The sequence below is a fragment of the Trachypithecus francoisi genome, unplaced genomic scaffold (assembly GCF_009764315.1).
Source record: "Trachypithecus francoisi isolate TF-2019V2 unplaced genomic scaffold, Tfra_2.0 Lachesis_group3, whole genome shotgun sequence".
Lineage (NCBI taxonomy): Eukaryota > Metazoa > Chordata > Mammalia > Primates > Cercopithecidae > Trachypithecus > Trachypithecus francoisi.
Genome location: NW_022681468.1, coordinates 18,446,429 through 18,469,039, shown reverse-complemented (window position 1 = coordinate 18,469,039; position 22,611 = coordinate 18,446,429). Strand labels below are relative to the sequence as shown.

Genomic DNA, 22,611 nt, shown 5'->3' with positions numbered 1-22,611 from the left:
GTAATAAAATGTAACACGCAGACCTGAATTCAAAACTGTCAGCCAAGGAACAAAAGAAATTGCACATTTTAATTCAAAAGCAAGTATTCTATAAACTTGCCCGAAAGTAAAAATATGCTGATCAAATATTTTATCTAAATCTTTATCAAGTTACTGATCAACTTTCCAATATAAAATATTTCATACAATATATGACAAGAATTATATAATAAATTAGGTGACCCCATTTTGCACAACAGAAATTCCAAATAATGTATGAAGAGGCAGCTTTTTCTCTTCATCTGTTTTTCTTAGACTAGTAATAGAAGGCAATGTGTAGGCAGTGGCATTTTTATTTTTTAAGTTTTATTTTGGAAATTCTGAAATATATGTATAGATATTAAGTATAGTGACCCCATTTCCTTATCATGGTGCCTCACCCATCAACCTTATGCTTACCACGTTTTCTCCATCCATCCTCTCCTGTGCCCCCTCCACCACCAGTGTTTTACAGCAAATCCCAGACATCATGCCACCTGTAAGTACTTCAGTACATATCCCTAAAAGGTAAGCTTTATTTTTTAAAAACGTAACTACATTTTTATCACACCCAACAAAACGAATATCTTCATACTGAGTACTCAATACCTGATTCGTATGCAATTTTCATCATGGCCTCAAAAATGCATTTTTACAATTTTCTTAAATTAGAATCCAAACAAGGTCTACAGATTACATTTAATGGATATTTCTAAATCTCTCTTGCTATAAAAAAGAAAGTTTTTATTCCCTTTTATTTTCATGTTATTAACAGAAATGGAGCCATTTGTCATGTAGAATTTCCTACCTTCTGGACTTTTGTGGTCGTAGTCTCATGGGGTCATTTGGCAAGTTTACATGCTCTCACATTTTTCCTGAAAACTGATCATTAGATTTAGAGCAGCACTGTCTAAAAGAACATTCTACAGTGATAGAAATTATCTGTATCTGCGCTGCCCAATATAGTAGCCATTAGCCGCATGTGGCTATTCAGTACCTGACTGAACTGTAGCTAGTGCAAGAAAAATTTTAATTGTATTAATTTTAATTAGCTATAAATAGCCACATATAGCTAACAACTACCTTACTGAACAGTGCAGACTAGAGGCTTGCTTTGATACAAGTTCATTTTAGTCATTTAACCTGGTGGTGCCTGGTACTTCCTGATGCATCACATCAGAAGAAATGGTATTTGGTTGTCCCATTTACAGTGATGCTGACATTGCCCACTGAGTTCAGATGATGCCAGCCTGTTCCTTTTACCCAAAGGTTTTAGCCAATACTGATGATTGTTACCTCTTTATACAATCTATAAAGATAGGATAAACGTACTGCCATTCAGAATAATGAATTGTATTCTAGTAAGTTTCAAAGGTGACCAATGAGGTTATTCTTTTTTAAGTATTATGAATTCGTGAATTTTAAAAGATATATTTGATGTGTTTTAATTCATGCAGTTGTATTTTTTTTTTTTTGTTTATTTTGTTTGAGATGGGGTCTCACCGTCGTCCAGGCTGGAGTATAGTGGCACAATCTCAGCTCACTGCAACCTCTGCCTCCCAGGTTCAAGCGATTCTCCTGCCTCAGCCTCCTGAGTAGCTGGGATTACAGGCATGTACCACCACGCTCGGCTAATTTTTGTATTTTTAGTTAAGATGGTGTTTCACCATGTTGGCTAGGCTGGTCTCAAACTCCTGACCTCAAGTGATCCACCCACCTCGGCCTCCCAAAGTACTAGGATTACAGGCGTTGAGTCACCGTGCCCAGCCTAGTTGTTTTATTTATGATGGTCAAAATTTCCAGGCTTTGTGCAGTAGCAGTATTGTAGCCAGTGAGGTTCAAATGAGGCACAATTATTGATGACTGAAACAAAATTTCCTCTTTTGCAAGTAAAAACTCAAGGCACCAGAGTGTTTGTTCACTCTGCCATGTGAGGACCCAGCCGGAAGTTCTGCAAGCCAGGAAGGGAGCCCTCATGAGACCTCAACTATGCTCAGATCTCCAAACTGAGAAAATACATCAGCTACTCAGTCTATAATATTTTGTTATGGCAGCTCACGCTAAGATATGTTCACAGGTCGTTTTTGCTAGATATATAATCATTGCCTCCTATTTCCTTTCCTTGAGGATGTTAAATGTTACTTTTTTGTCTGTTGGCATGAAGTGTTTTTCCAGAAGTCTGACACCAATCTTATTTTCTTAATTTTATAACAGCTTTAGTCTGGATGCCCAATTTCTGGTGACTCTGCAGAATGTGTTGGCACTGATTGCTCTGGACTGACCATGCCAGGTACACAGTATGTCTTTTTAATACAGAGCTTCAAGTCATTTTCCTTTCAAGGAAGTTTTTAAAATGTGTTATAGCTATAATATAGAATTTGTCATATAGTTTTTGGAATTTGTTTTTTTTTTATTATTTATTTTTTTATTTTTATTTTTATTTTTTTTTTGAGAGGGAGTCTTGCTCTGCCACCCAGGCTGGAGTGCAGTGGCCGGATCTCAGCTCACTGCAAGCTCCGCCTCCCGGGTTTATGCCATTCTCCTGCCTCAGCCTCCCGAGTAGCTGGGACTACAGGCGCCCGCCTCGTCTCCCGGCTAGTTTTTTGTATTTTTTTTTAAGTAGAGACGGGGTTTCACCGTATTAGCCAGGATGGTCTCGATCTCCTGACCTCGTGATCCGCCCGTCTCGGCCTCCCAAAGTGCTGGGATTACAGGCTTGAGCCACCGCACCCGGCCAAATTTGTTCTTTGCCAATGTTTTGACTTAGATCATACTGTTAGAAGAATGTTTTGGCTTTTTCCTTTAGGGAATCCTATTACATCTATTTTTTTTTTTTTTTTTGAGACGGAGTCTCGCTCTGTCGCCCAGGCTGGAGTGCAGTGGCCGGATCTCAGCTCACTGCAAGCTCCACCTCCGGGGTTTACGCCATTCTCCTGCCTCAGCCTCCCGAGTAGCTGGGATTACAAGCGTGTGCCACCACACCTGGCTAATTTTGTATTTTTAGTAGAGACAGGGTTTCTCCATGTTGATCAGGCTGATCTTGAACTCCTGACCTCAGGTGATCTGCCCCCCTCGGCCTCCCAAAGTGCTGGGATTACAGGTGTAAGCCACCACGCCCGGCCCTCCCCCTTTGTTTTCTTACAATATCTTTGAGTGGGTTTTTTTAAAACACCATTTTTGAGGTATAATTGGCATACAAATAAGCTGTTCAAATTTCAAGTGTACAATTTGGACACATGCATATATCCATGAAACCATCACTACAAGATGAGGAACATACCACCTGTAAAAGTTTCCTTGCACCCCTCATAATCTGTCTCTCCCATTCCTACCCCGTTCCTAGGAAACCACTCATCTGCTTTCTGACTATGGATGTGATAGACAGAACTCTGGATATCCTGGACCAAAAGGTAACCTAGTACATGGGAAGGACACACTGAGGATACTGGAGCACTAAGAGACAGAGCGAGCGTCCGTGAAGACTCTGTGGAGTTGTCAGACAAGCTCTGCAAGGCTGACTTCTGAACTTCTCTCACAGAAGTCAATGATATTTAGGGTTTTTGTTATATATAGCTATACTTAATCCTTACTGATACAACTTCTCTATCAGGCGCTCCTATACCTAATCAACAAGCAATCCTACTGATTGACTCTAATAGGCCCATTCTCTCTCAATACAGCGAATGCCTTTCTGTTCAGTTCTATATTGTAAACCTACACCTAGATTATGGCACAGGTATTCCTAAACTGGTCTCCTGCCTATAGTCTTGCCATCTTTGATCTACCTTCTATGATGGGTGATCTTTGTAAAATATAAATTTAATGATTCCATTAAATTTGAAAATCTCTTCCTCATTGTACCATGACTTTATTGCTAATGCCTATTTTTTAAATCTCCTTTCTAAGTAATACCTGAAACTTCCTGAAGACATGTAATCATTTTGATTACTCCCCCTGCTTTGCAAAAACTGTTCCTTCTAGAACATTTCTAAAGTCAATTTAAATGTCAGTCTCTCTATCTTTCCTGTTCAAGTTCCCCTTGCCCCACCCCTAGGAATCCACAGCTTTAATTAAAGCATTTATTATCATAGGATACTGTAACTATTTATATGAACTGCCAATTCCACCAGACTGTGAGCAGCTCCTCCAGGGTGGGATTAAAGCATATTCACCTCCCACTCTCTTCAACACAGTTCTTAAAGAGTGTATCTTCAGTAAATGTTTAAATGAGTTAAAGTGATCAGTTCAGGCTTTTTCCTTCTGGTTTCCATTTTCTCTTCATTATTTCTATATCAGACTTTTACAGCCAGTTTGTGTTTATCCCTACCACTGGATCCTTACTGCTTTGACTTTCCATTCTCTCCTAATCATTAACTGGCAGACTCAAACAGCACTCCACAAACACGGGACAGTACCAGGTTCTCACTGTCCGCAAGGTACTGTGTAAGATATCATTAAGTAAAGCTAAAGAAAACATGGGCTTAAAACCTAGGAAAAAGATACTTGCAAAATCCTAATAATAGGGTATGACAATTACCATCTTAACACAAGTAGAATCAAATTCTAGGTCGTAAGCCAAAACTCATTCTGTCCTGGGGTCATAGATGCTTCTTGGAGGAGGTACCTTCTGAACCACAACTCAGGAGGCAAACAGGATTCCAGTAAATACATGTGAGAGAAAGATCTAGGACACAAAGACGAAAGGGCATGTGGTATGTTTCGGGCCCTTGAAGTAGCTCAGCTTGGCTCAAAAGTAACATTAAATAGGCTTAAAAAGATAAGGCAGTGATGGGATTCAGAGAACTTTGAAAAGTAGGCTCAAGAACTCAAATTTTATTCCTTTTTTCGTTGTCTTCAGGGGGAAAAATAATAAGAACACTTAGTTCCTCTATTCTGCTCCTTAATATCATCTTCCCTTTCTGCTTTTGTACCTATTAAGTGCACTTATCGGCCAAAATTTCCTGATCTTAAACACTTCCCTCCCTCTCCTCTGTATTCCCTCCCCAATCTGTCTACAGAATATAGCTAGAGGAAGAGAATTCTAGGAGCCTTTCAGCACATTTCCTTGAGGAATGAACACAGATTTTGTGACTAATTTTCTAAAATATCTTCTCTCCTTTCCTAATTACAAAGGATCAGAAACAACACAAACATTAAAGGTAACATCACTACAGGAAGAGTGCACAGCTAGGGTAAATCCATCATTCTTCCCTTTAATTATTCCCTTGTGCCTAGTGAACCCATAAGTTACCCAACATGTAGTAAAACACTCTGACATGCCACATATGAGAACCTCTTTGTAATATCATAGCTAAAAATGTGGGGCGAGAGGCAAAGTTTCAAACTTATCTTCTGACTTCAACCTTAGTTTCACTTTCTACATCTCACTAGACTATTTCCTAAAAACAAACAGCATGTAATTTCTCACCTGGTAATCTCCTGCTGCAGCTGAGAAACTGAAGGCACATAAAACACCACTCCAAAATAGACGGTCGGTTCCAATGCATATTTATCCAGCTGCTTCTTCAAAGGTTTTTCCAAATCTACCCACCGGCGCTGATTTTGCTTGTTGTAGTACCAGAGGCTGAAGTAAGTGACCTGGAAAGACAGAAGGTCACTGAAGGAGGCAATAACATACAAAAGGATTTCAATGACTTCAGCCGCACTAATCCCTGACCCATGACCAAATGACAGCAGTCTCTTATTGCCTTTCTTCTCAGAGAGGAACAACAGCAAAAACTGAAGGAAAAAAAGGAGGTAAGACCTATCTGTAACTAGCTACTCATATTCAGGAAACAGGCAAAAATCCAATTGCACTTGCATATCATTTACCGAACTCTGCCCCAAAAAAATGCATTCATGACCTAGACACTAGAATGTAGTGGGTTTTATATACAGGTTTTAAAAACAACAATTTTATATGCAGGTTTTAAAAACAACAAAAATACAGAAGAATTTATTCTTGGTTTTTCTATTACTAAAACACTAAATATGTCATATATATGTATATATACATATATACATGTATTTGTCATATATGTATATATACATGCATGTATTTATCATATATGTATATATGTATATTTATCATACATATATATTATGTATACACATATCTACATATACACATATACATATATATGTATATACATATATTTGAGATAGAGTCTCACTCTGTTGCCCAGGCTACAGTGCAGTGGCGCAATCTCAGCTCACTGCAACCTCCACCTCCCAGGTTCAAGGCATTCTCCTGCCTCAGCCTCCAGAGTAGCCAAGATTATAGCATGCACCAGCACACCCAGCTAATTTTTTGTATTTTTAGTAGAGACAGGGTTTACCATGTTGGTCAGGCTGATCTCAAACTCCTGACATCAGCTGATCCACCCACCTCGGCCTCCCAAAGTGCTAGGTATATAGGCATGAGCCACTGCACTCAGCCTCATAATTTATATTTTTAAATAATCACAACTGGGGTTCTACCCAGTGGAATGCTGAGTAAACAGTGTTAAACCAACTTTTCACTACTCTTAGTTTTGGTTTCTATAAAAGAAATTATTTTTTGTAAGTACCATGAATTCCAGTATTCAGTTCTAGTATTCAGATGCAATTGCAACTCTTCTTTACCCCTTTGTCCTCAAAATTTCATTAGATATACATTTAAAACAATTACAATGCTGTGAAGGTGAATTAACTCTACACACATACACACACACACACACACACATACACACACACACACACAGTGCATGAGAAAAGCTATGACTAATCCTTAGTGTATTACTCAGAAGTTTAAAGAAAATGCCCAGATGTCTTAGCATTTATATCTCACTGGCTGTGTAATGAAACTGTTAAGGTAAATCAATACTAGCCCTGGGCCTGGTCAACCTGAAAGGGTATTAATGCACTTATGTGACAGCCTCAAGCCACTGCTAATACTTGCCTCAAAATCAATCTACAGATCAAGACAATTGGAAAATCACCGCTTTGTAGTTGTAAACTCCAGAATAACACTGTCCCAACAGAACTTAGTGTGATGATAGAAATGATCTACATCTCACTGTCCAATAAAGCAGCCACTAGCCACATGTGGCTACTGAGCAATTGAAATGTGGTAGTGCCACCGAGGAGCTGTATTTTTAATATTATACAAGTTTAATTAACTTAAATAGCTGCAAGTATCTAGTGGCTACTGTATTGGACAGTATAGATTTAAAGCAACAAGAAAACTGAGAAATAATAGGCCATTTCTTTGAACTGCAACCCTCATTCAAGTAAAAAATAAAACTTTAATCTGCAAGGGAAAAGATTATGCAAACATGCCCTCAATAGTCATTTTATTATTTTTTAACAAGGTAAGAACTATACCTTTAAAATGACTTGATCAAATAAATTCAACAAGAATGAGGAATGTGCCCATTTTCCCCTATATCCACAAGTCCCTAGAATACTGCTGGAATTCAATAAGTTTTGTTGAATGAAAAGAGGGAATATTCTCTTGCTTCTTAGTTGCCACCCAAGTCATCACACAAGAATGGAATATTTTGAACATTTCCTATGTACCTGGTTCTATTCCAACAACTGTAGAGATACCATAGATTAAATCACCATCACTAATTTATGACATAGGTATTTTTTATCTGTGTAAAACCTCAAAGCCAGTGTTTCCCCCAAGTATTGTCCCTGGACTACCTCTACCAGAAGTACCTAGAGGGTTTCCTGGGCCCTAAAAAGCTACTAAACTCCTAGGTAATTCTTGTGTCCTTTAAAGTTGGATAACTTTGCACTACACTACACTGCTCCTCCAAAGTTATGCAAGAGAAAGTTATATAAAACCTTATCTTTGGCTGGGCATGGTGGCTCACACCAGGAATGCCAGCACTTTAGGAGGTTGAAGTGGGAAGATTTCTCGAGCCCAGGAGTTTGAGACCAATCTGTGCAACATGGCGAAACACTGCCTCTGCAAAAAATACAAAAAATTAGCCAGAAGTGGTAGCGTGCGCCTGTAGTCTCATCTACTTGGCAGGTTGATCACTTGAACCCAGGAGGTAGACAGAGGCTGCAGTAAGCTAAGATTGCACCACTGCACTCCAGCCTGGGTAACAAAGTGAGACCCTGCCTCAAAAAAAAAAATAAAATAAAATAATAATAATAATAATAATAAATCCTTGACAAGCTGCATGGAAATAAAATTTTTGAAAATCCAAGCACACTGTAATATTTCTGAAAGGCCAAGTCCTATTGTTAATTATATTCTGAAGTTATGACATTTTAAAATGAATTGCTTATTATCTGTAAGCACAGAATATGTATCACACATTTATAGAAAACAAGAACTGTTCTTTTCTTCTTTTAAACTGAAACTTATAGAAAACAGAAATCTGGTTTAATAGAAAGAGCTTGATGCTTAAGTCCAAAGTTCTGAGTTTGATTTCCAGCAGTTACTTACTAGGAGTGAAATGGTAAAGTCAATCAGTCCAATTTGGTTTTCTCAAGTGTCAAATAAAGTAATACCTCCCTCACAATGCTATCATGAGGACTGGATAAGGGAAAACTATGTAAGTACATTTTCGTACTAGAAAACCATTATATTTTATTTTTTGAGAGAGAGTCTCACTCTATCACTTAGGCGGGAGTGTACTGGCATGATCACAGTTCACTGCAACTTCGAACTCTCAGGCTCAAGTGATCCTTCCGCCCCAAACTCCTAAGTAGTTAGACAGCAGATGCATGCCAACACACTACTAATTTTTTTTTTTTTTTTTTTTGGTCAAGACAGGGTCTCACTATGTTGCCCAGGCTGGTCTTAAACTCCCAGCTTCAAGTGATCCTCCTGTCTCAGCTTCTCAAAGTGCTGGGATTATAGGAGTATGCCACCGTGCCAGCCTGAAAACCACTATATATTTTTAAATATTATTTAGTTCACTCATTCTCTCCACTACCGACAAAATCAATTATCGACTCCTCCCCTCAGAAGACTTTTAAAATTACCTACCTGTATTTGGTTATAGCAAAAAACATTTCTGTTACTATGTTTGTTTTCTGCTCCATCTTAGAACACAAGTTTTGGACTGAATGTACCACATTTGGTCTATAATGCCAGATTAGGAATCCTTTAGGATCTAAAACAGTTTGGTATGTCTTTTTTTTTTTTTTTTTTTTTTGATATGGAGTTTCACTCTTGTTGCCCAGGCTAGAGTGCAATGGTGCAATCTCAGCTCACTGCAACCTCTGCCTTCCGGTTTCAAGCGATTCTCCTGCCTCAGCCTCCTGAGTAGCTAGGATTATAGACACCTGCCACCATGCCCAGTTAATTTTTTTTTTTTTTTTTGTATTTTTTAGTAGAGACGGGGTTTTACCATGTTAGCCAGGCTGGTCTTGAACTCCTGATTTTGTGATCTGCCTGCCTCAGCCTCCCAAAGTGCTGGGATTATAGGCATGAGCCACTGCACCCAGCTGTATGTCACCATTTTTAACCAAAATAAAAAGGTCTTAAAAATACACTTTGAATAAATTAACTTTCCCTTTAAATACAGTTGAACTAGACTGTTCCAAATACAAAAACAGAATTATAAAATTTTAGGTTTATTGTATAATTTGTGGTTGTACCGTTTGTGAATGGACTGTAATATAATTAAAATAACAGCCAAACAATCTGCTAGCATTCTGTTAAAAAGTACATTCTGAAAGGAAAACTGTTAAAATGTGCTAACTTCATCAGTGCATCTATTACTCATGCAACATGAATTAGAAAATCAAATAGAACTGAACAAATACATTTGTTGAAATTGCATCATAATTAGTTTTTCACAAATTATAGACCACAGAAGAGAGTAGCAAGAACTTTATCTAAAGGTACAAACAGCTGAAAAGAATGGTAGGCTTAAGCCGGGCATGGTGAATTGCACCTGTAATCCCAGCACTTTGAGAGGCTGAGGCCAGTGGATCACTTGAGGTCAGGAGTTCAAGACTGGCCTGGCCAACATGGTGAAACTCCACCTCTACTAAAAATACAAAAAATGAGCCGAATATGGTGGGGGGGGGTGCCTGTAATCCCAGCTACTCAGGAGGCTGAGACAAGAGAATCGCTTGAACCCAGGAGGCGGAAGTGAGCCGAGATCGTGCCACTGCACCACTGCACTCCAGCCTGGGCAACACAGCAAGACGGTCTCAAAAAGAAAAGAAAAGAAAAGAAAAGAAAAAAGAATGGTGGACTCAGTAAATTCTTTGTTGGTTAGCTCTTTTAAATAAAGGAGTCTAAGGGACATTTGAATATTGACTTTGTAGCTTGTCACGGATAGATTATTTACAGGACTTTCTTTTTTTTTTTTTTTTTTTTTTTTTTTGAGACGGAGTCTCGCTCTGTCTCCCGGGCTGGAGTGCAGTGGCCGGATCTCAGCTCACTGCAAGCTCCGCCTCCCAGGTTCACGCCATTCTCCTGCCTCAGCCTCCCGAGTAGCTGGGACTACAGGCGCCCGCCACTTCGCCCGGCTAGATTTTTTTTGTATTTTTAGTAGAGACGGGGTTTCACCGTGTTAGCAGGATGGTCTTGATCTCCTGACCTCGTGATCCGCCCGTCTCGGCCTCCCAAAGTGCTGGATTACAGGCTTGAGCCACCGCGCCCGGCCTTACAGGACTTTCTTGTGCGTAACTATTGTAGTTAAAGTATTTGCTTTGGGATCTGCCCCAATGTTCAAATTCTATCTTAAGAAGTAGCGAAAGCTAACCAAAAATCAAATTTATATCTTGTTAAATACCTCTAAGGAGGTATTCTATTTCTAAAATTGCTGCTAGAAATGTTTATATACATATGGGTAACTTAATTATTGTAACATTATAATCCTGGGATTGAAAGCTCTCTTAGAATGTCTACACATATATAATCAAGTTACAACATCTGACTCCATGAGACTTTATGACTATAATATCATCCGTTTCCAAAATAGGCAGGTGGAACTCGAACAACGAAATATTGTGATTAAATTCTCATCAGGCAAGGATTTTTCCTGGATAAGACCATTTTTTTTTTTTTTTTGGCTCGTCTTGAATAACAACCTTAAGAATCTGAATAATTAACTTTCCAAAATAATTTAAAATCCATTCAAAAAACAAACAAGATGGGGGATGAGCACAAAAATCAAAGAAAAGGAGAGAATACTTTCTAACTCAATCAATAGGCCAGCATTACCCCAATACCAAAGCCAGACAAAAGATAACCACAAGAAAACTATAGCCCGACATCCCTTATAAATATAGATGCAAAAATTCTAAGCAAATATTAAAAAACCGAGTCTAACAGCACACTAATGGTCTTATACACCACGACTAAGTGGGATTCATCCCAGGACTACAAGGGTGGTAAAACATACCCCCCAAAATCATTATACCACATTGCTAAGACAAAAGAAAGAAAACACACATGACCATCTCAATTGATTCAGAAAAAGCATTTGACAAAATCCGACATCCTTAATGATAAAATAAAACACCTAGAAAACTAGGAATAGAAGAATAGAGAAGAGCTTCTCAACACATCAATGAGCATTTAGGAAAAACCCACAGCTAATACCATACTCCATGGTGAAAGACTGAAAGCTTTCCCCCTAAGATCAGTAACAAGACAAGGATGCCCATGTTCACCACTGCCATTTGACGTTGTACTGAAGATTCTAACCAGAGCAATTATGCAAGAAAAATAAAAGTCATTTAAACTGGAAAGAAGTAGTAAAACTATCTCTATGCATATATGACAAAATCCTATACATAGAAAATCCTTGAAATCCATCCCCCAACCCTGACAGACACACACACACCCCTACTCGAGATAATAAATTCAGTGAAGTTTGCAGGGTACAAAATCAACATGCAAAAATCAGCTGCTATATACCAGCAATGTACATGTCAAAAAAAGAAAACAATTCCCTTTATAGTAATATCCGAAAGAACAAAATATGTAGGAATAAATTTGACCAAGAAGGTGAAAAGGCATATACTGAACACAACTAAACAGTGCTAAAAGAAATTAAGGAAAATCTAAATAAATAGAAAGATATCCCATGTTCATATATTGAAATACTTAATATTGTTAAGGTACAGTAGTACTACCCAAAGTAATCTTCAAATTCAAATGCAATACCTATCACATTTCCAATATGCTTTTTCCTAGAGATGAAAAGCCAAACCTCAAATTCACATGGGCCTGCAAGGGGCTCCATATAGCCAAAACAATACTGAAAAGGAATAACAAAATTGGAAGACTCACACTTCCTTGTTTCAAAACTTATTACAAGGCTATAGTAATCAAAACAGTGTGGTACTGGCATAAGGAGGGACATATAGACAAATAGAATAGAGAGTCTAGAAATGAACCTATGCATCTACAGTCAACTGATTTTAAATAAGGGTGCCAAGACCAGCTGGTGGGAAAAAGAATACTCTCTTTAACAAATAGTGCTGGGACAACTGAAGATCCACATACAAAAGAATGAAGTTGGATCCCTACTCCACACCATATATATAAATTAAGTAAATATAAGAAGTGACCCATAAAATAGTTTAGAAGAAAACATTAGGGTAGATCTCTGTGATCTTGAATTTGGGAATAAATGTTTGAATATAACACTAAAAACATGAGCAACAAAGAAAAAAATAGATCAACTTATTTCAAAATTACAAAACTTGCCAGGCACAGTGGCTCATGCCTGTAATCCTAGCACTTTTGGAGGCTAAAGTGGGAGAAACTTGAGGTCAAGAGTTTGAGACCAGCCTGGGCAACAAAGCAAGATCCTGTCTCTACAAAAAATTTTAAAGTTAGCTGGGTGTGGTGGCACACACCTGTAGTCCCAGCTACTCAAGAGGCTAAAGTGGGAGGATCACTTGGGCCCAGGAGACCGAGGCTTCAGTGAGCTATAATTATACCACTGCATTCCAGCCTGGGCGACAGAGCAAGACCCTCTTAAACACACACACACACACACACGCACAAAATTTAGAACTTTCATGCAAAAAACCATATCAGGCTAGGCATGGTCACTCACAGCTATAAACCTAACATTTTGGGAGGCTGAGGCAGAAGGATTGCTTGAGCTCAGAAGTTTGAGACAATCCTGGACAACACAGTGAGACCTTGCCTCTACAAAAACTAAAATTAGCTGAGTATGGTGGCACACACCTGTAGTCCCAGCTATTTAAGTGGCTGAGGTGGAAGGATTGCTTTAAGCCCAACAGATCAAGGCTGCAGTGAGCCATGATTGTGCCACTGCACTTCAACCAGGGCAACAGAGCAAGACCCTCTCTCAAAAAAATAATAATAATAAATGAAGTAAAAAAAAATCTACAGAACAAAGGAGAAAATATTTGCAAATTATCTATCTGATAAAGGTCTACTATTTGAAATGTATAAAATAACTCTTACGTTCAAAAAGAAACAACCCAACTTTAAAATGGGCAAAGAACTTAGACCCTTTTTGAAAAAAGGTATGAATGGCCAACAAGCACATGAAAAGATGCTCAACATTACTGGTCATTAGGGAAATGCAACTCAGAACCATAATGAGATACCACTTCATACCAACTAGGATGGCTGTAATTTTAAAAAAAAAGGAAGTAAACATTGATGAGGAGCAACTGGAACCCTTAAACATTGCCAGTAGGAACAGAAAATGGTTCAGCTGCTATGGAAAAGTTTGGTGGATCCTCAAAATACTAAATATAGAATCACCAGATGATCCAGCAATTCCTTTCCTAGGTACATACCCAAAAGAACTGAAAAACAGGTGCTGAAGCAAACACATGTATATGCATATGCACAGCAGGACTATCTGCAGGTGGAAACAAGCCAAATGTCCATCAATAGATGAATGGATAAACAAGCTTGTGGTGTATAAATATAATGAATATTCAGCCATAAAACACAATGATGTATTGGTTCATGCTACAATGTGGATGACATTCAAAAATATTATGCTAAGCAAAAGCAGCCAGAAGACAAATATTGTATAATTAATTCTGTTTATATGAAATATCCAAATAAATCCCACAGGTGTGGTGGTTCACACCTGTATACCCAAGGTGCTTGGAGGCCAAGGCAGGAGAACTGCTTGAGGCCAGGAGTTCAAGACTAGAATATATAAATTCACAGAGACAGACAGAAAGTAAATTGGTGGTTGCCAGGGGCAGGGAAGAATAGAGAATGACTGCCTATGGGATACAGAATTTCCTTTGGGGGTGATGAAAATTTTTTATAACTAGGTAGTATTATAAATGTACTAAATGCCAATGAGCTGTTTACTTTAAAATGGTTAGTTGTGGCCAGGCACAGTGGCTCACGTCTATAATCCCAGCACTTTGGGAGGTTGAGGCAGATCATGAGGTCAGGGGTTCAAGACCAGCCTGACCAACATGGTGAAACCCTGTTTCTACTAAATATATAAAAAAAAATAGCTGGGCATGGTGGCATGCGCCTGTAATCCCAGCTACTTGGGAGGCTAAGACAGGGGAACTGCTTGAACCCGGGAGGCAGAGGTTGCAGTGAGCCAAGATCACACCACTGCACTTCAGCTTGGGCAACATAGCGAGACTATCTCAAAAAAAAAAAAATGGTTAGTTGTACATTATGTGAATTTTGTCTCAGTAAAAAAGTTTTTAAAGATCAGAAATATTCATAATAAAAATCAAGTAAATAATTTTATTTTTATTACAATAATTTTTGGGGAACAGGTGGTGTTTGGTTACATGGATAAATTCTTTAGTGGTGATTTCTAAGATTTTGGTGCACCCATCACCTGAGTAGTATACACTGTACCCAATCTGTAGTGTTTTTATCACTCACCCCTTTTATTCCCACCCTTCCCCTGGAAATCCCAAAGTCCATAATATCATTCTCATGCCTTTGCAACCCCACAGCTTAGCTCCCACTTATAAATGAGAACATATGATGTTTGATTTTCCATTCCTGAGTTATTCACTTAGTATAATGGTCTCCAACTCCATCTAGGTTGCTGCAAATGCCGTTATTTCGTTCCGGAGTAGTATTCCATGGTGTGTGTTTGTGTGTCACATTTTCCTTATCCACTAATTGGTTGATGGACATTTAGGCTGGTTTCATATTTCTGCAATTGCGAATCGTGCTACTATAAACATGGGTGTGCAAATGTCTTTTTCATACAGTGACTTATTTTCCTCCTAGTAGATACCCAGTAGTGGGATTGCTGGATCAAATGGTAGTTCTACTTTTAGTTCTTTAAGGAAGCTCCACATTATTTTCCATAGTGGTTGTACTAGTTTACATTACCACCAGCAGTGTAAAAGTGTTCCCTTCTCACCACATTTATACCAACATCTATTATTTTTTTATTATGGCCATTATTGCAGGAGTAAGGTGGTATAGCACTGTGGTTTTATTTGCATTTTCCTCATAATTAGTGATGTTGACCAGTTTTCCGTAAGTTTGTTGGCCATTTGTATATCTTCTTTTGAGAATTGTCTATTCATGTCTTTAACCCATGTTTTGATAGGATTATTTGGTTTTTTTTCACTGCTTTGTCTGAGTTTCTTGTGGATTCTGGGTATTAGTCCTTTGTCAGATGCATAGTTTGCAAATACTTTCTCCCACTCTGTGGACTGTCTGTTTACTGATTACTTCTTTTGCTGTGCAGAAGCCTTTTAGTTTAACTAAATCTCATCTATTTATCTTTGTTTTTGTTGCATTTGTTTTCGGGTTATTGGTCACAAACTCTTTGCCTAGGCCAATGTCTAGAAGGATTTTTCTGATGTTATCATTCAGAATTTTAATAGTTTCAGGTCTTAGATGTAAGTCTTTGAACCTGCTTGAGTTGATTTTTATATAAGGTGAGAGATGAGGATCCAGTTTCATTCTTCTATATATGGCTTGTCAATTATCCCAGCACCATTTGCTGAATAGGGTGTCCTTTCCCCACTTTATGTTTTTGTTTCCTTTGCTAAAGATCAGTTCGCTGTGAGTATTTGGCTTTATTTATGGGTTCTCTATTCTGTTCCATTGACCTATGTTTTTATACCAGTACCATGCTGTTTTGGTAATTATAGGCTTGCAGTCCAGCTGAAAGTCAGGTAATGTGATGCCTCCATATTTGTTCTTTCTACTTAGTCTTGCTTTGGCTATGGGGGCTCTTTTTTGGTTCCATGTAAATTTTAGGATTGTTTTTTCTAGTTCTGTGAAGAAAGATGATGGTATTTTGATGGGAATTGCATTGAATTTATATATTGCTTTTGGCAATATGGTCATTTTCACAATATTGATTCTATCCATCCATAAGCATGGGATGTGTTTCTATTCGTTTGTGTCATCTATGATTTCTTTCAGCAGTGTTTTGTAGTCTTCCTTGTAGAGATCTTTCACCTCCTTGGCTAGGTATATTCCTGAGTATTTCATTTCTTTTTCCAGCTGTTATAAAAGAAGTTGAGTTCTTGATTTCATTCTCAGTTTCCTCACTGTTGGTGTATAGCAGTGCTACTGATTTGTGTACATGAATTTTGTATCCTAAAACTTTACTGATATGGTTTGGCTGTGTCCTCACCTAAATCTCATCTTGAATTCCCATGTTGTGGGAAGGACCTGGTGGGAGGTAACTCAATCACGGGGCAGCTCTTTCTGGTGATAGTGAATAAGTCTCATGAGATCTGATGGTTTTAAAAATAGAAGTTTCCCTACACAAACTCTCTTCTCTTGTCTGCCACCATGTGAGACACGCCTTTCATCTTCCACCATGACTGTGAGGCCTTTCCAACCATGTGGAACTGTAAGTCCATTAAACCTTTCTTTTGTAAATTGCCCAGTCTTGGCTATGACTATCAGCAGCATGAAAACAAACTAAAACATTTACTGAATTAATTTATCAATATAGGACCTTTTTGGATGAGTCTTTGGGGTTTTCTAGGTATACGTTCATGTCATCAGTGAATAGTGACAGTCTGACTTCCTCTTTACCAATTTGGATGCCCTTTCTTTCTTTCTCTTGTCTGATTGCTCTGGATAGGACTTCCAGTACTACGCTGAATACAAGTGGTGAAAGTTGACATCCATGTCTTGTTCCAGTTTTCAGGTGGAATGCTTTCAACTTTTCCCCATTCAGTATGTTAGCTGTGGGTTTGTCATAGATGGCTTTTACTACCTTCAGGTTTGTCCCTTCTATGCCAATTTTACTGAGGGTTTTAATCATACAGGAATGCTGGATTTTGTCAAATGCTTTTTCCGCATCTACTGAGATGATCATATTGTTTGTAATCCTGTTTATGTGGTCTATCACATTTACTGACTTGCGGATACTAAACCAACCCTACATCCCTGGTATGAAACCCACTTGATCATGGTGTATTATTTTTTTTAATATGATGTTAGATTCAGATAGCTAGTATTTTGTTGAGAATTTTTGCATCTATGTTCATTAGGGATACTGGTCTCTAGTCTTTTTTGGAACAAAGCCTCCAAGAAATTTTAGATTATGTTAAATGACCAAACATAATAATAATTGGTATTCCTGAGGAAGAAGAGAAATCTAAAAGTTGGGGAAACTTATTTGAGGGAATAATCAAGAAAAACTTCCCTGGTCTTGCTAGAGATTTAGACATCCAAATACAAGAAGCTCAAAGAACACCCAGGAAATACATCATAAAAAGATCATCACCTAGGCACACAGTCATCAGATTATCTAAAGTCAAGACAGAATAAAGAATCTTAAAGGTCAGGTGCAGTGGCTCAAACTTGTAATCTCAGCACTTTAGGAGGCCAAGGTAGGCAGATCACTTGAGGTAAGGAGTTTGAGACCAGCCTGGCCAACATGGTGAAGCCCCAACTCTACTAAAAATATAAAAATCAGCCGGGCATGGTGGCAGGAACCTGTAATCCCAGCTACTCGGAAGGCTGAGGCCAGAGAATTGCTTGAACCCAGGAGGCGGAGGTTGCAGTGAGCGGAAATCACACCATGCACTTCAGTCTGGGTGACAGAGTGAGACACCATTTCAAGGGGGAAAAAAAAAAAGAAAGAAAGAAAAAGAAGAATCTTAAGAGCTGTGAGGCAAAAGCACCAAGTAGCCTACTATGAACACCTTTGTGCGCATAAACTAGAACACCTAAGGGAGATGGATAAAATCCTGGAAATAGACAACTCTCCTAGATTAAACCAGGAAGAAATAGAAACTCTGGACAGACCAATAATAAGTATTGAGGCTGAAACGGTAACAAAACTGCCAACAAAAAACAAGTCCAGGACCAGATGGAGTCACAGCTGAATTCTATCACAATTCAAAGAAGAATTGGTACCAATCCTACTTAGGTAAAGGAATAGAAAAAGATATTCCATGTTAGTGGAAACCAAAAGCAAGCTATTCTTTTTTTTTTTTTTTTTTTTTTTTTTTTGAGACGGAGTCTCGCTCTGTCACCCAGGCTGGAGTGCAGTGGCCGGATCTCAGCTCATTGCAAGCTCCGCCTCCCGGGTTTACGCCATTCTCTCGCCTCAGCCTCCCGAGTAGCTGGGACTACAGGCGCCCGCCATCTCGCCCGGCTAATTTTTTGTATTTTTTTTTTTTAGTAGAGACGGGGTTTCACAGTGTTAGCCAGGATGGTCTCGATCTCCTGACCTCGTGATCCACCCGTCTCGGCCTCCCAAAGTGCTGGGATTACAGGCTTGAGCCACCGCGCCCGGCCAAGCTATTCTTATATCAGGCAAATCAGGCTTTAAAGCAACGACAGTTAAAAAAGACAAAGAGGGACATTACAGAATGATAAACGGTCTAGTCCAACGGGAAAATATCACTATCCTAGATATATATGCACCTAACACTGGAGCTCCCAAATTTACAAAACAATTACTACTAGACCAAAAAAATGAGATAGATGGCAACATAATAATAGTGGGGGACTTCAATACTCCACTGACAGCACTAGACAGGTCATCAAGACAGAAAGTCAACAAAGAAACAATGGACTTAAACTACACCCTAGAACAAATAAACTTAACAGATATTTACAGAACATTCTACCCAACAACTGCAGAGTATACATTATTTTCATCAAAACATGGAACATTCTCCAAGATAGACCATATGATAGGCCACAAAACAAGGCTCAACAAATTTTAAAAATTCAAAATTACATCAAGTACTCTCTCAGACCACAACGGAATAAAACTGGAAATTAACTCCAAAAGTAATCCTCAAAACTATACAAATAAATGGTAATTAAATAATATGCTCCTGAATAATTTTGGATCAACAACAAAATAAAGATGGAAATTAAAAAATTCTTTGAACTGAACGATAATAGTGACACAACCTATAAAACCTCTGGGATACAGCTGGGCACAGTGGCTCATGCCTGTAATCCCAACACTTTGGGAGGTTGAGGTGAGCAGATCACGAGATCAGGAGTTCATGACCAGCCTGGCCAACACAGTGAAACCCCATCTCAACTAAAATTACAAAAATTAGCCAGGCATGGCAGTGCGTGCCTGTAGTCCCAGCAGGAGGCTGAGGCAGGAGAATTGCTTGAACCCAGGAGGCAGGGGTTGTGGTGAGCCGAGGTTGCACCACTGTACTCCAGCCTGGGCAACAGAGTGAGACTCCATCTCAAACAAACAAAAAACCTCTGTGATACAGCAAAAGCAGTTCTAAGAGCATTAAATATATGTTAAACACATATTAAATCATAGCATTAAATGCCTACCTCAAAAAGTCTGAAAGAGCACACAAATAATCTATGCTCACACCTCAAGGAACTAGAGAAACAAGACCAACCAAACCCCAAACCAGCAGAAGAAAAGAAATAACAAAGATCAGAGCAGAACCAAAAGAAAGTGAAACAAAACAAAAAACAAACAAAAAGTTGGTTCTTTGAAAAGATAAACAAAATTGAATTGACCATTAGCGAGATTAACCAAGAAAAGAGAGTATCTAAATAAACTCAGTTAGAAATGAACTGGGAGATATTACAATCAATACCACAGAAATGCAAAAGATCATTCAAGCCTACTATGAACACCTTTGTGCGCATAAACTAGAACACCTAAGGGAGATGGATAAAATCCTGGAAATAGACAACTCTCCTAGATTAAACCAGGAAGAAATAGAAACTCTGGACAGACCAATAATAAGTATTGAGGCTGAAACGGTAACAAAACTGCCAACAAAAAACAAGTCCAGGACCAGATGGAGTCACAGCTGAATTCTATCACAATTCAAAGAAGAATTGGTACCAATCCTACTGAAACTATTCCAAAAGACAGAGAAAGAGGGAATCCTCCCTAAATCATTCTATGAAGCCAGCATTACCCTGATACCAAAACCAGGAAAGGACATAACAAGTACAGATTTTTTTTCAGCTTTATTTTAAAATGTTTAAACACAACAAATTCAGTTCATTAAGTCTAAGGAAAAAAATGAGCCAGAAATAGACAAGCCTAACTATGAGTTCATTACAATTTCTATTTTCTAATATCTATACTTAGGTCAAGATTTTGTGCAGTTTGACAGTTAACTGGCAACCTCATGTGAACATAACTGAAGAACAGAGAATAGTGAAAAATGTGTTTGAGCAATCAAAAATGCATGTTAAAGTCAATGTTATAAACCATATGCCCTTGACAAAGCAGAAATTTCTCCTATCTCTTTTATGGATTTTTTTTTCTTATTTTATACACACTTTTAATGAGTTTAGTGATTTGGTTATCCAATCCAAAGCAGATTAAAAGATGACAAATTAAAGGAAAAGCGTTTATTAAATAATAGCAAGTTGGCAGTAGAGGGAAGTGATGGGCAACATTCTTTTTAGCAAAGGAGAATACGTAGTTACAAACAAAAACCCCTTAAATAGAATTTACAAGGAATTACAAATGTACAGGAGTCTGGAGTTATTTACTAAAGAAACAAATAACTCCAAACATTAATTAGTCACGTATTCAACAGCAATCACTGTTCCTAAAAGCAGAGTTAGTATCTTTTATTGAAGACAGATAGATGTTTATAAATTGTTTCCAAAACTTAGCACTCCAAATAGTTTGGATGAAGGAGTCAGCCTTGTTTATCAGGCAAAGTAAGTTATGAAGCGCTTCATTTCCCAAAGATAATTGGAAAATAACTTATTTTATATATAGCTTTACAGTACTCTAGCCAATTTAATTGTGGTTTCATTACTTCACTTACAAGTGCAAGCATATTTTCCAAAGCCAACCATGAAAGCTGTTTCCATTTCTGCTGTTTTGGTACCTGCTATTATTTGTTTTTTGAAAGGTTTAACTAGTAGCATAGAAGCTAATTACAGTCATGTGCTGCATAACAATGTTTTAGTCAACGACAGACCACAAATGTGATGGTGGTCCCCTAAGACTGTAACAGAGCTGAAAAATTCCTATCACACAGTGATGCTGTAGTTGTTAAGTTGCAGTGCAATGCATTACTCACATGTTTGTAGTGATGCTGGTATAAACAAACCTATTGTGCTACCAATTGTACAAAAGCATAGCACATACAACTATGTACAGTACATAACACTGGATGACAATAAATGACATTACTGATTTATGCATTTATTATACTTTTTATTTAGAGTGTACTCCTATTTATAAAAAAAAGTTAATTGTAGGCCAGGTGCGGTAGCTCCCACCCGTAATCTCAGCACTTTGGGAGACTGAGGCTGGAGGATCACTTGAGCCAAGGAGTTCAAGAACAGCCTGGGCAACATAGTGAGACCCCAACACAACAAAAAATACAAAAATCAGCCAGGTGTAGTGGTGTAGACCCAACTAGAAGGCTGAGGCAGGAGGACTGCTTGAGCTCAGGAGTTTGAGGCTGCAGTGAGATGTGATTGAGCCACTGCACTCCAGCCTAGGTGACAGAATGAGACCCTGTTTCAAAAAAAAAAAAGTGAACTGGAAATCAGCCTCAGGAAGTTTCCAGAAGGCAGCATTGTTATCATAGGGGATGACAGAGCCATGCATGTTACCACCCCTGAAAACTGTCCAGGAGGACAAGATGTGGAGGTGAAAGAAAGTGATATTGATGATCCTGACCCCGTTTAGGGCTAGGCTAATATGTGTGTCTTAGTTTTTAACACAGAAGTTTAAAAAGTGGCCGGGTATGGTGGCTCACGCCTGTAATCCCAGCATTTTGGGAGGCCAAAGTGAGTGGATCACTTGTGGCGAAGAATTCAAGATCAGCCCCGCCAACATGGCAAAAACCCACCTCTGCTAAAAATTAAAAAAAAAAAAAAAAAAAGGGGGCTTGGTGGCACACACCTGTAATCCCAGCTACTTGGAAGGCTGAGGCACAAAAATGGCTTGAACCCAAGAGGCAGAGGTTGCAGTAAGCCAAGATCACATAACTGTACCCCAGCCTGGGCAACAAAGTAAGACTGAGTCTCAAGAAAAAAAAAGTTTAAAAAGTAAAACACAAAAAAAACTTTAAAATAGAAAAAAGTTTATAGGGTAAGGATACAAATATTTTTGTATAGCTGTAAAATGTGTCTGTGTTTTAAATTATGTTATTACAAAAGTCAAAAGTTAAAAAATTTTTAAGTTTGTAAAGCAAAAACATTATAGTCAGCTAAGGTTAATTTATTATCAAAGG

General features: G+C 38.3%; 1 protein-coding gene across 3 annotated transcripts in view; it reads right to left on the bottom strand.

The window, feature by feature from the left end:
• The window catches only part of PTPN21 (protein tyrosine phosphatase non-receptor type 21), a 90,742-nt gene that overhangs the window by 46,935 nt on the left and 21,196 nt on the right, over positions 1-22,611 (bottom strand). For 2 of the 3 annotated variants that reach the window (XM_033191677.1, XM_033191678.1), the window contains exon 3: positions 5,447-5,616. In XM_033191677.1, coding sequence (XP_033047568.1) covers positions 5,447-5,616 — 170 coding nt within the window. Of the gene's footprint in view, positions 1-826; positions 901-5,446; positions 5,617-22,611 lie in introns of all 3 variants that reach the window. The other variant, XM_033191679.1, reaches the window with a different exon arrangement.